At 45.1% G+C, this 16230-nt stretch overlaps 1 protein-coding gene across 3 annotated transcripts in view; it reads right to left on the bottom strand.

Moving 5' to 3' along the window:
* LOC121540352 (single-stranded DNA-binding protein 3-like) overlaps positions 1-16230 on the bottom strand; it is a 134673-nt gene that overhangs the window by 7124 nt on the left and 111319 nt on the right. For all 3 annotated transcript variants that reach the window (XM_041849164.2, XM_041849166.2, XM_041849165.1), the window contains 7 exons: positions 6088-6171; positions 4194-4253; positions 4016-4082; positions 2886-2953; positions 853-917; positions 587-632; positions 431-466 (listed from right to left, as the gene is read on the bottom strand). In XM_041849164.2, the coding sequence (XP_041705098.1) occupies positions 431-466; positions 587-632; positions 853-917; positions 2886-2953; positions 4016-4082; positions 4194-4253; positions 6088-6171 (426 nt within the window). The remainder of the gene's footprint in view (positions 1-430; positions 467-586; positions 633-852; positions 918-2885; positions 2954-4015; positions 4083-4193; positions 4254-6087; positions 6172-16230) is intronic.

Below are 16230 nucleotides of genomic sequence, written 5' to 3' on the forward strand. Positions count from 1 at the left end.
CTGGTCTTTGGTTGAATCTGTGTTTGAAATGCACTGCTCGACTGAGGGACCTTACAGATAATTGTATATATGTGGGGTACAGAGATGAGGTACTTATTCAAAAATCACATTAAACATTATTATTGCACACAGTGTGAGACCATGCAACTTATTATGTGACTTGTTAAACACATATTTACTCAATTTCAATACTTATTGACTACAGACTTTTCTGCTTTTCATTTTTAATGAAGACATTATGGGGTATTGTGTGTAGGTCAGTGACACACAATCTCAATTTAATCTGTTTTAAATTCAGGCTGTAACACAACAAAATGTGGAAAAAGTCAAGGGGTGTGAATACTTTCAGAAGGCACTGTATACAGTAGCATGCCAGTCAGATGTCAGCTATGGCTAACAATACTAATCAGTGTTTAGGCTTGAGACTTACCACATAGTTGCCAGGAGATGACGAGGAATAGGCTATCTATAGAGAGAGAACAGAAAGGGGACAGAATCAGTAAACTCATGACTTTCACAACAAAGAATTACCTCTAAAAGAAATGAGGCATTAGAGTGAGTGAGAAGGTGAGTGAGCAGGACTTACTGAGTTTGCGTTGGGATTGGGCCAGGGACCTCGACCTCCAGGACCCCTAAGACAGAGAGAGGGGAAGAAAATAGGCTGTGTGAGAGAGGCTCACTGCAGAACAAATTAGAGCTTGTATTTGCTCAAATTGTTACTTGTCAAATATTCTTACATCCTATCAGTGCTATTAATAGCAATTCCAATAGTAATTTAGATATCTGGATCATTTAAAAAAAATAGTAAGTAGATGAGGTGATTAAATGCCTTTGGAGAATGACTGTACTCACATGTTCATTCCTGGCATTCCTGGCCCCATGGAGTTGGGAGGAGGCCTCATTCCACCACCATAATTCTACACAGAGAGAGGAACACACAGCGTCAACCCTTGGTACTACTGAGGACAATACATGCCAGGGATCACTCTCTCATTTGTTGTATTTAAGACAGATGCCAGTTTTTAATGACTCGATCCTGATCAGCAATGTAAGTAAAGTTCAGTGATCCTCACTGTGTAAGCAAAGTTACACAGTGAGGGAAGCAGGGAGGGACAGGGGGCACATGGCGCTCAAACTGACTTGGTGATTGGAAAGTAGACTGTGGATTTATACTTAACAAGGAGAGGGGTGCTACTTGAGGGGTATGATGTCGGGCTTGCTTTGAGACAAAGCAGATAGAAATAGTTGAAGAAAAATAAGTAGCAAGAGCGCTTCAGGTATTCCAAAACAACAACAGGTGATCTTGGAGGGGAACAATACTAGAAAAGCAAAAGGAGAAACTATAACCACAAAAGTACAGGCACTCGTGTGGGTTTGCAAGTTAAAAAGCCTTTAATGTGTGGGCTAGTTAATTATTAAAATACACCAACGCGTTTTGGCCTTCATCAAGGTGTCTGGACCTGGATTTGGTATGCCACTTAGCACTTACACTACCAAAAGTATGTGGACAGCTGCTTGTCGAACATCTCATTCCAAAATAATTGCCATTAATATGGAGTTGGTCCCCCCATTGCTGCTATAACAGCCTCCACTCTTCTGAGAAGGCTTTCCACTAGATGTTGGAACATTGCTGCGGGTACTTGCTTCCATTCAGCCACAAGAGCATTAGTGAGGTCGGGCACTGATGTAGGGCGATTAGGCCTGGCTCGCAGTCGGCGTTCCAATTCATCCCAAAGGTGTTCGAAGGCGTTGAGGTCAGGGCTCTGTGCAGGCCAGTCAAGTTCTTCCATCCACACCGATGTCGACAAACCATTTCTGACCTTGCTTTGTGCATGGGGGTATTGTCATGCTGAAACAGGAAAGGGCCTTCCCCAAACTGTTGCCACAAAGTTGGAAGCACAGAATCATCTAGAATGTCATTGTATGCTGTAGCGTTAAGTTTTCCCTTCACTGGAACTAAGGGGCCTAGACCGAACCATGAAAAACAGCCCCAGACCATTATTCCTCCTCCACCAAACTTTACAGTTGGCACTATGCATTCGGGCAAGTAGCGTTCTCCTGGCATCCGCCAAACCCAGATTTGTCCTTCAGACTGCCAGATGGTGAAGCGTGATCACTCCAGAGAACGCGTTTCCACTGCTCCAGAGTCCAATGGCGGCGAGCTTTACACCACTCCAGCCGACGCTTGCCATTGCTCATGGTGATCTTTGGCTTGTGTGGGGCGGCTGCTCGGCCATGGAAACCCATTTCATGAAGTTCCCAACGAACTGACATTGCTTCCAAAGGCAGTTTGGAACTCGGTAGTGAGTGTTGCAACCTTGGACAGATTATTTTTACACGCTACGCGCTTCAGCGGTCCCTTCTGTGAGCTTGTGTGCCCTACCACCTCGCGGCTGAGCCGTTGTTGCTCCTAGACTTTTCCACTTTACAATAACAGCACTTACAGTTGACCTGGGCAGCTCTAGCAGGGCAGAAATTTGATGAACTGACTTTTTGGAAAGGTGGCATCATATGACGGTGCCACATTGAAAGTCACTGAGCTCTTCAGTAAGGCCATTCTACTGCCAATATTTGTCTATGGAGATTGCATGGCTGTGTGCTCAATTTTATACACCTGTCAGCATCGGGTGTGGCTGAAATAGCCGAATCCACTAATTTGAAGGGTTGTACACATACTTTTGTAAAAATAGTGTATTTGTGGTTATACATTTTTCATTGAGCTTTTTCAGATATATATACTGTAGGATGAGACTGACATCAGGAAATTAAGTAGCGATGAAAGAAACCTTGTATGTTCAGTGTGATATGCTGTAAAGGGACATGGGGATCATGGATAGAGGGGTGGAGCAGCAGAGTTTAGGGGGAGTGATGGTGTCTGTCTGTACCTGTGGGCCCATGCCACCCATCCCTCTGGGGGGATTCATCCGCATCGGGCCGCCCATGTTTGGATGTCCTGGAGGAGGGATGATCGAGAGGAAGTCCGTCAGCATGGGACAATTTCAGACCAAATACATTCTACAAGCACATATCCTTAAAGCTGCAATATGAGTTATAGATCTGTCATTCTCATTGAAAGCAAGTCTAAGAAGCAGTAGATCTGTTCTATTTGCGCAATTTCTATGCTTCCTGTTCTTAAGTTTCGTTTTTGCGTCTTTTACTTTCGGTTTTGTACACCAGCTTCAAACAGCTGAAAATACACATTTTTGGTTATTGAAAAGATCTCACAGCGATTTAGATGGTACAATGATTGCTTGTTTTGTCACAGAAACTATTAGCATTTTAGCAACCAGGAAATGGCAGAGCGATTTCGGCATATTGCACCTTTAAAGGGATACTGTGGGATTCTGGAAATTAACCCCTATATTTAACCCATTTTATGGGGTAGGCACAAAACTACCTTCATACTTCCATTCATTTTTTAAAACCGTAACCGGTTATCTTCAGACGAGTCCTGTGACACTTGGAGAACACCATCGTGTTCGTGATAATCTCCCCTTTCAACAGTGGGGTCACATTAGTTTGTAGCCCAAACGGTTCGGATGCTACAAACAGAAGTTGGCACATCGACGGTACTGACTTCAGACGAGTCCCCTGACACTTGTGGGGGTCGTAGAGCAAAACGGAGAACACCATCATGAGAGTAACCCCTTTTCATAGAATGGTAATGGTTTCTAGGCCAAACCGTTCGAACGCTACAGACGTTTTCGTGAGAAGACCGATTTTCGGATGCCTCATGGTCTGACAAACACCGCTCTAGCTCTGCCGCCTTTTACCGCAGATGCAGAAGTACGTCGCGTTGCGTCAATCGACTCTAGGCGGTTAAGGCGTTTTTCTACCCAGAGGCAGATGAACTCATGGATATCAGTACATACCCTGCTGTTCTATCACGAAAGCAATGATGTCCGATGTAAAGAAAAACTGTGTTCATTGTGGCAGTTTCACCAAGTACGGATTCCAGCTTTAAGCTAATAGGATATTGCATGTTACAAAATGAATAGAAGTGTGAGGTGTTTACCCTGTGGTCTGGTGGGGTCCAGGCTGTTTGGCAGGAGTGGCTGTGACCCTGGGACTCCCACAGGGGGCTGAGAGACGAAGGGCAAGAGAGAGAGAGGAACATTAGCACAGAGTATTCAACTCCCTGAAAATGTACTACTCACATGTAAGACTTCATACTTCTAGTAGAGGTACCTTACCTGATTTGGCATGCGGAGTGAGGGGCGAGGTCCACCTGGGTACCGTGGGGACATGAAAGGCTGTGGGGAGGAGGACAGACGTCAATGTTAGTCTTATCCATCATGTTACTGTATGACTTTCTGCTGTCAGCAGGGGGAACCATTGTGCTGGAGAAAATGCTCAGAGTTTGAATGAGCTTTGTTTGCATGCTACACAAGGCAAAGGTTGTGTCTCAGAGTTCTGAAGAATAGTCCTCAGATGCTGAAGACGAATAGAACAGAATAGAAAAGGGGAAATAAAGATGGGTGGGAGAGAGCGAGAGAGAAAAAGGTGGAGTAGAGGATGGACGTGGGTGACGTCAGCATGTTGAATGAGGGAACAGTACAGGATGAGGGATGAGGATGGGAGGGTATGTGCAGGAGGAGGGTAGTGGAGGGTAAAACACCTCTATCTGTTTTACACACGTACAGCATGTGCACACACACACAACTGACTGTATTGATCATTGTCCAAAAGAGCTACCAGAAACATTTCTACAACATTAGTACAGTGTGATGCAGCCTAGCCGAGTTGTGCTCGCATACTCCCTTAAAAGACCTTCGCTTGAAAAACGAGAAAAAAGCAGCAATAGTACTGTTTGTCCATTTTAAGACACCGTAGCCAGTATACACTTCCTCAAAATAGTGTGAATTAATCTAAGATAATTCAAGAAATCTGTCATTAATTTTGACGTTTTTGCCAAGGAGATCTTAGTCGCGCAATTTAACATATTTTTATTTTGCATGAGGACAAGTCGTCTCTCGTTGAATGACAACAGGCACTTCATTTAAGAATTCCTACTGTTGACCAATCGCCGATGAGGGGGCGTAGACTTTGGCTACTGACTTCGGCTTGCCTCGAGAAAAAATCCAAAACGTCACAAAATGTTGTCATAATATAGGCACGAACTGTTCCGAACTGTTTCGGCTGGGAAGTATTAACGCCTTAACGGGAAAAAAAATATTCTAAAAAAATACTTTCATCCATCAAGGGAAAACAAAATATAATAAATCATTAAGAGCACAACTAACCAGTGTTATTGACAATGACATAACACGCAAATGATCATGCTATTAGAGATGTGTACAGGCAGGCGAAACATGATGCCATGACAACACAGAAACGGGCTTTCAGAGCCAATTAAACACAAGCTACTAGTTGGTGTAGGGAAGATGATGCCAGCTGGAGGGAAAGACTGCCGTTTCGCTATCGCTCTCCCTCTATCCCTTCCTCTCTCCCCCCATCTTGCTCTCCTTAATTCTCTCTCCCCATCTCTCTCCTCTCTCTCCCCCATAATCCTTCTCTCCCCCATCATCCCTCTCAGAGTCTGCTTTTGTCTAAGCCAAGTTGTGGTGAGTTTGTGTGCGAGTTCTCCAAAGTACAATATTAATGGGATATTGATGGGAGAGTGAGTTCCGGGCTTAGGGAGAGGAGAGAGCAGGCCTGCTCTGCTCAGCCTGGCCAGACACACCTCCACTCCTCCTCTATTCTCTACAATTGGGCCAACACAGCTGAATTAATTATCCGATCTACAGTGTCATGGCCACTGCCTGTCTGTCCACAACTAGGGAGCAGGGCTGTATGTATGGACATACGTTTTGGGGGATGGGAGGGGATGTGGGTGAGTGACAGAGACAGAAAGATACAGATAAGGAGTGAGTGCAAAAGAGGAAGAGACCAAGGGAGACAGAGGCCTCTCAGTGTGAGTGGACAGGCAGAGAATGATAGTGATTGAGAAAGTGAAAGAGGGAGTGCCTGCCTGTGCAGCAAGAGGTGAGGGAGAGTGGGCAAAGCAGAGTGTGTGTGAGAGAGAAGGGTGTGTGTGAGAGAGAAGGGTGTGTGTGAGAGAGAAGGGTGTGTGTGAGTGTGTCTTACCTGGCCGTGAGGTCCCATCATGGGGTTGTTGGGGTTGTGTGGGGGTGGCTGTGCGTGGGGTGACGGCTGGGAGCCGGGAGGTCCCTTTAAGAGAGAGGGAGATGAGTGATACAGTGAGGCTTGGAGGGCCATGGAGGTGCGCTAGCTATAGGTGTTGATGCTCCCTCTACATCTACCACATAAAAACACCTGCCCAGGATAGAAGCACTACACAACCTCTGGCTCATGGATCAGCTGTGGTTTTAAACACACTATACCACTATGGCTAACTGTTTAGAATTCATTCCCATTTCACTGCAGGTGCATGTACTGTGACCATTTTCATGAAATGTAGTTCTATAAATACATCATAAAACTTTGTGTTGTGTTAAGATAATATGTGTCAACGTAAATATAATGAATATAATTAATCTCTTAGCAACACAGTCATACATAAGTAATACCCAATTGATAGTGTAGAAAAGGAAATCTTATCATATACAGTAACTAAGTACGTACATACATCACATAATACATATAACCTAATAAATATTTATACCTAGATAACCCATTAAGCAACCACCTCCAAGCCAGGACCTGTTCTCACTTGAACACACAGTATTGTAAACCCAGTCAGACCACACACGTTCACAGTCATGTGTTATCTTATCAGCCAGTCTGTCAGAAGCTCTCAGGTAACCATGCAGCAGCCCCCCACACACACACACCACGCGCACACCAGACACGCATGCACATACACTCTGCTGCACTGCTGCACCCCTGAAGCCTTCAGGTAATGTAGCAGACTGGTAATCCCCTAATCCTGCCCTTTCAAATCAGCAACCCCAGACACACACCTGTATGAGCACTAACTCCTCCACACACACACGTCCCTATTTCACCTGAATGTCTGCCCACGGGAGCAGAGACACTAATCTCTCTAACACACTACACATGTCTGCACCCAGGGCCGGCCCTCCCATTAGGCAAGATTAGGCAGCTGCCTATGACGGCAATTGAATTTGGGGCGGCATTTTGACAATTGGCTGCCGCCCTCCGGCGCCCCTGATCGGCTGCTACACCGCCGACGGCACCCCAGCCACCGGCTCATAGCGTTGCTGCAGTTCCCGCCCTCACCCCATTCCCGCTTCTCCCAAAGTTCACTCCCACTATCTTTGGTAGCTATGGTGATGTATGTGTTTATATGGGATTATCCAATTGTGAAACATTAATAAAAATGAATCTGCCAATTAAATGATTTATTTATTTATTTATGTTTGTGTATGACGAAGACGATTAGTGATTAAGGCAGTAGCCTAAACTAGCATGTTAATGTTAGCTAGCTACTACTAGTGGATATAATTTTACCTACAAGTAAGCTATAGAGATTTGAAACAATTTGCTACCATGTCTAAGAGACCGAAACTATCAGGAAGTGAATATATTAAAAAATAATAATAATGAATGAGAAAAGAAGCAGTCTCTAACCCAAAGAAATTCGCTGCTGAAATTTATCAGCGTGCAGCAATGTCCATCAGCCGGTGTGGAGAATGACAAGCCTCTGAGGACAGGCCATTCATTCGCCGAGAACAACAAGCCCCCATTCGCTGATTCTAGCAGCGGAGAGGGCAAACCGGAGGAGTCCGAGCCATGTACTTCCACTGATGATGACAGCTCTCTGGCTGGACAAGAATAGGTGGTTGCACCAGGCCTAGCCACACCTCCAAACAATGCCGGCGAAGACCCTACCATCTTGGACCCGGACTCAGATTCGTCGCTCCCCGTCCCCGATGACAGTGGTGGTGCTGCTGCTAAATCCAACTCCCAGACAAAAAACATAAAATATCCCAGTGAGTGGCCAAAATATATGAATGGATCTTTACGGGATATGTTAGTGCAGACTGGGCCACATCAGGATAAAGAGGGGAATTTCCCAAGAGATGAGGGGCAACAAAAGTTTTCGGTGGCCCACTACAATAGGAGGATGGCGAACGGGGAGAGAGTGGAGAGACCATGGCTTGTCTATTCTGAGCAAAACGATGCAGCCTTCTGTTTTTGCTGCAAACCTTTTTCACACGAGTGCAAATCTGCACTGGTCAGGGATGGAAACAGGGACTGGAAGAATCTGTGCCACCTCTTCAGCTCGCATGAGAAGTCGCATGACCACCTAGATAGTTTCCAAAGGTGGAAGGAGCTGGAGATCAGGCTGGTGTCCAAGTAAATTATCGATACCCAAGCCCAACGGGCTATTGACGGAGAGACTCTCCACTGGCAGCAGGTGCTGCAGAGGCTCATAGCCCTGATACGCGTAATGGTCACCCAGAATATTGCGTTACGTGGGACCACGGATAGGCTGAACGAGCCAAATAATGGGAACTTTCTTAAGTTTGTGGAAATACTGGGTATCTTTGATGGAATCCTGAAGGAGCATGTAAGGAGAGTACAGTCCAAAGAAACACATGTGCACTACCTCGGTAAAATAATCCAGAACGAAATTATTGATATGCTGGCACAAGAGATCCAGCAGACAGTGATCTAAAAGCAGCCAAATATTTTTATATAATTGGACTGCACACCAGACAAGAGCAAAACAGAGCAGATGACCATGGTGGTGCATTTTGTTTCAACCGATGATGATGGGTCAGTGCGCACAAGAGAGCACTTCCTGGAGTTTAGTGAACTGCTTGACGCAATGGGAGCGGGCATGACCGAGTTGCTCATCTCAAAACTACAGAAACATGGAATCGCCATCATGGACATGAGAGGGCAGGGGTATGACAACGGGGCGAATATGCGGGGGAGGTACAGCAGAGTTCAAAAGAGTGCAGGATATCAATCCGAGGGCCTTTTTTGTGCCATGCAGCGTGCACTCGCTGAACCTGGTTCTCTCTGATGCAGCATCGTGTTGTTTGGAGGCAGCTGAGTTTTTTAACACCATCCAAGAAATGTATACATTTATACAAGGTTGGAGGCAAACAGCATTGCCCACAAGATGAACAACTTTGGCTTCATGTGCGCACAGTGGTGATTTGGCATGACATCTTGTTCGAAGTGAACATCACCAGTAAGAGTTTGCAGGCGGTGAGTTTTAATATTTCACTAGCAATGGCTCAACTGAACTCAACCAGGGTATTCCTCCATGACTACCGCTCCGATGCAGCTTTCGCTTTAGCAAGCGCAAAAGAGTTGGCAGAGGAGATGGGTATTGAGCCCTGTTTCCCAGTGCAGCCCACAGTCCATCCCAGGAAGAAGAGGAGTCTGTTTGGCTACGAGGGAGAGGATGAGCCTGTGACTGACCCTCAGCAGAAATTCAAAGCACATTGCTTTAATCAGATTCTTGATTCTGCTATCTAGTCCGTCAACGAGCGCTTTACGCAGCTCGAAGAGCACAGCAGTGTTTTCAGCATCCTGTACAACATCCCCACCATCAAGGACATGGACACTGCAGCGCTTACCAGGGACTGTGCAACACTGGAGAGGGCCCTTACGTATGGGGATTCCAGGGACATTGAGCTGTGTAATGAGCTCAAAGTCTTGAGCAGGAGACTGGACAGTGAGGCAAAACCACTTGACGCACTGGAGTACATATCCAGACACCAAATGGCCTCCTTGTATCCCAATGGCTTTGTTGCCCTGAGAGTTCTTCTCACACTCCCGATGACAGTGGCAAGTGGAGAGCGCACATTCTCCAAGCTCAAACTCATCAAAAACAACCTGTGCTCTACTTTAAGTCAAGAGGGACTCAATGGACTCGCCACCATATCAATTGAGCACGAGTTGTCTTACAAAAATCAACCTCCAACAAGCAGTACATGCTTTTGCTGCCAGAAAGGCCAGGCGAGTCAACTTGTCTTTGAATAAAAGGTAAGCGTTGATCATACACTCGCATTAATTTATAAGATTACTCAATTATCTATCACCTGTTTACTTTGTATTTTTTAGATTTAAATAGACTACATCCTAATCTCGCTCACTCACTCTCTCTCTCTCCCCCTCTCAGATTATTTGATTTCAGGACCATGGACAGCTACCGAGAGAAAACATGGCTGACTGCAGAGGAAAGAGGCCACTCTAGGCGGAGACTAAATAAATAAATGCTGAAACTGATGTTGGACAATCAAATTCACCATGTAAATAAACAAAATTCGTTAAGTCTGGGTCATTGACATAAGGCTTATTTTACACTGCTCCAGCGAAAAGAGGCCCGCCATGCATTTATGAAAGCACTTGTTTCTAAAGCTCAAATGATCTCACTCTTTTTTATAGTTCTACAGGAATATTAAAATATATGTTAAATATGTTATATAATATAATATTTGTATTGTAATTGTAACAATTATGGGATCGTGCCATATGGGATAACAGGTGTCGTATTATTAATAAGAAACTCGGTTTCCTACTAAAGGTAGTTGGCTGCAAAGTGATAGCAACATTGTAACTCTCCGATGCAGGGGTTAAAGTAAAATTCCCTTCTGCCTGGTAAGGGACCTCCTATATATGCACGTGTGCACCAACATTTTTTATGGGCATAATCATAGAATTACATATATAATTGGAGCCTATTTCTTCCTATTCCAAAAAATAAGTGGTAAGCCTACCTGTTTGACAGACACAATTATGTTATCCATAGATGGCGGTAAAGCCAAATACTCCCAATACTGTCGCGTGCACTGATTAAATACCTCTGTGCCTGGGAAGGGCTTGGTGTGTTTGGTTAAAACCAGGGCTCGAATTGAGTGAGGGTATCACATACCCTTTGTTAAAGAAAAAGGCAAAAAGGATATCTATTGTTTGCTTTATATTTTGAAATAAATGCATAAAACGTATCCAAATTATATTACGCTTTCTATAAAGGCAGATTTTTGTCTCGCCTAGGGTGGCAGAACGTCCAGGGCCGGCCCAGTCTGCACCTGGCCAGGAGACAATCCTTCTCTTTAACACATTTCACTAGAAGAACCAACATGTCTGATGAAACCTATTTCCTAGTAAATCAAACAAACTCTTCAGTTCAGACAGACCAAGCAGCAGCAGATACCAGCAGCATCTCCCCTTCTCATGCTGAACCACCCTGAGAAGCCCTGGCACAGGGGAGAATGGTGGTGCGCTGACAGAGGGGAGAGCAGTGATACAACATGTAATTAAATTCAGCTTGAGCAGAATGAACAAAATAAATAAAACATCAACTTGAATGCATTCAACAAAAAAATTTTAACAGTACAGCAATGCTTCAGCCCTAGGAGGGAAGAAGCAAGCCAACCAATGCTGGCTGAGAGGTGTACAGTGGAAGAGGTGTATGTAGCCACTCAGTCCCCATTGTCCTCATCGGCACCTCATGTATAGGCCTCTTCATGCGAGTGCCATGTTGATAAAGGCACATCGCTGTGGATTTATGAGGAGCTCTTGAGATTAAGTGTTTCGAGCGAGAATTTCACATGAGGTTTTTACAAGTGTGTGTTTTGTGTATAAAACCCACTTACTACAGCACCCTGATGCTTTCATTTACAATTCTAACCTTGAACAGAGAAAAATATTAAGTTTTTTAACAGTAATAAATGTGACTGCAGCTATAGCTTCTCAGGGTGGTTGAGCATGAGAAGGGGAGATGCTGCTGGTATCTGCTGCTGCTTGGTCTGTCGGAACTGAAGAGTTTGTTTGATTTATTAGGAATTAGGTTTCAGACAGGTTGGTTCTTCTAGTGAGATGTGTTAAAGAGAAGGATTGTCTCCTGGCCAGGTGCAGAGGGGTGAAGACATTCTGCCACCCTAGGCGAGACAAAAATCTGCCTTATAGAACACTTAATATAATTTGGATACGTTTTATGCATTCATTTCAAAACATGGGGGCCCCTCAGGGGTGCGTGCTCAGTCCCCTCCTGTACTCCCTGTTCACTCATGACTGCATGGCCAGGCACGACTCCAACACCATCATTAAGTTTACCGATGACACAACAGTGGTAGGCCTGATCACCGACAACGATGAGACAGCCTATAGGGAGGTGGTCAGAGACCTGGCAGTGTGGTGCCAGGACAACAACCTCTCCCTCAACCTGATCAAGACAAAGGAGATGATTGTGGACTACAGGAAAAAGAAGAGGACCAAGCACGCCCCCATTCTCATCAACGGGGCTGTAGTGGAGCAGGTTCAGAGCTTCAAGTTCCTTGGTGTCCACATCACCAACAAACTAACATGGTCCAAGCACATCAAGACAGTCGTGAAGAGGGCACGACAAAACCTATTACCCCTAAGGAGACTGAAAAGATTTGGCATGGGTCCTCAGATCCTCAAAAGGTTCTACAGCTGCACCATTGAGAGCATCCTGACTGGTTGCATCACTGCCTGGTATGGCAACTGCTCGGCCTCCGACCGCAAGGCACTACTGAGGGTAGTGCGTACGGCCCAGTACATCACCGGGGCCAAGCTTCCTGCCATCCAGGACCTCTATACCAAGGGGTGTCAGACGAAGGCCCTAAAAATTGCCAAAGACTCCAGCCACCCTAGTCATAGACTGTTCTCTCTGCTACCGCATGGCAAGCGATACCGGAGCGCAAAGTCTAGGTCCAAAAGGCTTCTTAACAGCTTCTACCCCCAAGCCATAAGACTCCTGAACATCTAATCAAATGGCTACCCAGACTATTTGCATTGCCCCCCCACCCCTCTTTTACACTGCTGCTACTCTCTGTTTATTATCTACGCATAGTCACTTTAATAACTTGTGGTCCTCTGTAGCTCAATTGGTAGAGCATGGCGCTTGTAACGCCAGGGTAGTGGGTTCGATCCCCGGGACCACACATACGTAAAAATGTATGCACACATCGTCAGCGTCTGCTAAATGGCATATTATTATTACTACCTACATGTACATATTACCCCAATTACCTCGACTAACCGGTGCCCCCGCATATTGACTCGGTACCGGTACCCCCTGTATATAGCCTCACTATTGTTATTTTTACTGCTGCTCTTTAATTATGTTACTTTTATTTTGTATTATTTTATATAGTATATATATTTTTTGTATTCTTTCTTAAAACTGTATTGTTGGTTAAGGGCTTGTAAGTATGCATTTCACTGTAAGATCTACACCTGTTGTATTCTGCACATTTAGTGTTTTGAAAAAGACTGAGGTGTCACAGTCATGACAATGCTGTGTTACCGTCATGATAGTAGACTAGGTGAAAAATCTGTCGATATACCCTTGAGCAAGACACAACACTAATTGCACCTGTAAGTCGCTCTGGATAAGAGCGTCTGCTAAATGACTAAAATGTCAAATGTAAATAGTAGCGTTGCGGCAATGACTGCGCATAGGGCAGAGGTAGCTAGCAGCGTTTTGGGAGGTGGTTAACACCAGCTGCACTCCCTGGCCTCTCAGCAGTTTAGAGTGGAGGGCTAGCGCTGTAGCGGCGGACTGCGTGTGGGTGTCTGTACGAGCGAGTCTGTGCGAAGGAAGGACGGGGGGGGGGGGTTAAATGACTCCCCCTCCCCAGATCTGCTTTAGGAACAACACAACAGCTCTGCTGCTATTCCTGAAGAGGCAGTAACTGAACACAGAATGGATGGCAATACTGTGCCAGTCATGTGTATGTATATACAGTAGCCCTCCCGAGTGGCTCAGCGGCCTAAGGCACTGCATCTCAGTGCTAGAGGCGTCACTACAGACCCTGGTTCGATTCCAAGCTGTATAACAATCCGGCCGTGATTGGGAGTCCCATAGGGCTGCGCACAATTGGCCCAGCGTCGTCCGGGTTTGGCCGGGGTAGGCCGTCATTGTAAATAAGAATTTGTTCTTAACTGACTTGCCTAGTTAAATAAAGGTTAAATAAAAAATAAAATCACCACAAGAGGGCAGTGCAGAACTACCATAGACAGGCCCGAACACAAAGCCAAACTGAAACACAACAAACAAAGCCTGGTTGAAAAACAGCACAATGCACACTCAATGTCATTCCTTTCTTACATTCCAGCAGCAGCGCTCTAGGCTCATGGTATAGCATGGCAACCTGTCAGCTCAGTGGGGAAAGACTGCCATGAGGGTTAACTCCCCGAGGAGACAAGCATAGTGCGCTGATTTAGCATGTTACTATGGTATGAAGATGTTAGTCACTGCCGTGTATCTATGATTCCTGCCTCAGCGGTCAGGAATGTCAGTCTTAGTTTCAGACCTGGAATAGGCTCTGCAATGGTTGAACAGAAACTAGAACCCAGAATCAACAGCTCAGAGTCTTCGTGATTAGAATCCAAACCAGGTTTAGTTGAACCACTGGTACGATATGCTACTGCCAGACTAGGCTACAGACAGTCGACAGCGTGTACAACAGACTGGGACTGGAGAGAGAGAAAGAGTTGGCCTAGGAATGCCAACATTCCTTCTCCAGTGGTCCCGTTCACTCATCACTTCTACTAGGCATTTAACCCCTAGGATCCAGTCTAACCTTCTACCATAGAGACCAAGACATGTTCAAACAACGTGTAGTCCATTAACCCAACAGCGTTAAAATCAAATCATATAAAATATTATTAACTACATGCTTTGTAAACAACAGGTCTAGAATAACAGTGAAATACTTACGGGCCCTTCCCAACAATGCAGAGAGAAAGAAAATAGAGAAATAATAGAAAAGTAAAACACATAATTTTAAAAGTAATAATAGATACACAATGAGTAACGATAACTTGGCTATATACAAGGGGCACCAGTACCGAGTCGATGTGCAGGGGTGCGAGGTAATTGAGGTAGATATGTACATATACAGTGGGGAAAAAAGTATTTAGTCAGCCACCAATTGTGCAAGGTCTCCCACTTAAAAAGATGAGAGAGGCCTGTAATTTTCATCATAGGTACACATCAACTATGACAGACAAAATGAGAAAAAAAAATCCAGAAAATCACATTGTAGGATTTTTTATGAATTTATTTGCAAATTATGGTGGAAAATAAGTATTTGGTCAATAACAAAAGTTTCTCAATACTTTGTTATATACCCTTTGTTGGCAATGACACAGGTCAAACGTTTTCTGTAAGTCTTCACAAGGTTGTCACACACTGTTGCTGGTATTTTGGCCCATTCCTCCATGCAGATCTCCTCTAGAGCAGTGATGTTTTGGGGCTGTCGCTGGGCAACACTGACTTTCAACTCCCTCCAAAGATTTTCTATGGGGTTGAGATCTGGAGACTGGCTAGACCATTCCAGGACCTTGAAATGCTTCTTACGAAGCCACACCTTCGTTGCCCGGGCGGTGTGTTTGGGATCATTGTCATGCTGAAAGACCCAGCCACGTTTCATCTTCAATGCCCTTGTTGATGGAAGGAGGTTTTCACTCAAAATCTCACGATACATGGCCCCATTCATTCTTTCCTTTACACGGATCAGTCGTCCTGGTCCCTTTGCAGAAAAACAGCCCCAAAGCATGATGTTTCCACCCCCCATGCTTCACAGTAGGTATGGTGTTCTTTGGATGCAACTCAGCATTCTTTGTCCTCCAAACACGACGAGTTGAGTTTTTACCAAAAAGTTCTATTTTGGTTTCATCTGACCATATGACATTCTCCCAATCCTCTTCTGGATCATCCAAATGCACTCTAGCAAACTTCAGACGGGCCTGGACATGTACTGGCTTAAGCAGGGGGACACATCTGGCACTGCAGGATTTGAGTCCCTGGCGGCGTAGTGTGTTACTGATGGTAGGCTTTGTTACTTTGGTCCCAGCTCTCTGCAGGTCATTCACTAGGTCCCCCCGTGTGGTTCTGGGATTTTTGCTCACCGTTCTTGTGATCATTTTGACCCCACGGGGTGAGATCTTGCGTGGAGCCCCAGATTGAGGGAGATTATCAGTGGTCTTGTATGTCTTCCATTTCCTAATAATTGCTCCCACAGTTGATTTCTTCAAACCAAGCTGCTTACCTATTGCAGATTCAGTCTTCCCAGCCTGGTGCAGGTCTACAATTTTGTTTCTGGTGTCCTTTGACAGCTCTTTGGTCTTGGCCATTGTGGAGTTTGGAGTGTGACTGTTTGAGGTTGTGGACAGGTGTCTTTTATACTGATAACAAGTTCAAACAGGTGCCATTAATACAGGTAACGAGTGGAGGACAGAGGAGCCTCTTAAAGAAGAAGTTACAGGTCTGTGAGAGCCAGAAATCTTGCTTGTTTGTAGGTGACCAAATAC

Source organism: Coregonus clupeaformis, chromosome 26, assembly GCF_020615455.1.
Source record: "Coregonus clupeaformis isolate EN_2021a chromosome 26, ASM2061545v1, whole genome shotgun sequence".
Taxonomy (NCBI): Eukaryota; Metazoa; Chordata; class Actinopteri; order Salmoniformes; family Salmonidae; genus Coregonus; species Coregonus clupeaformis.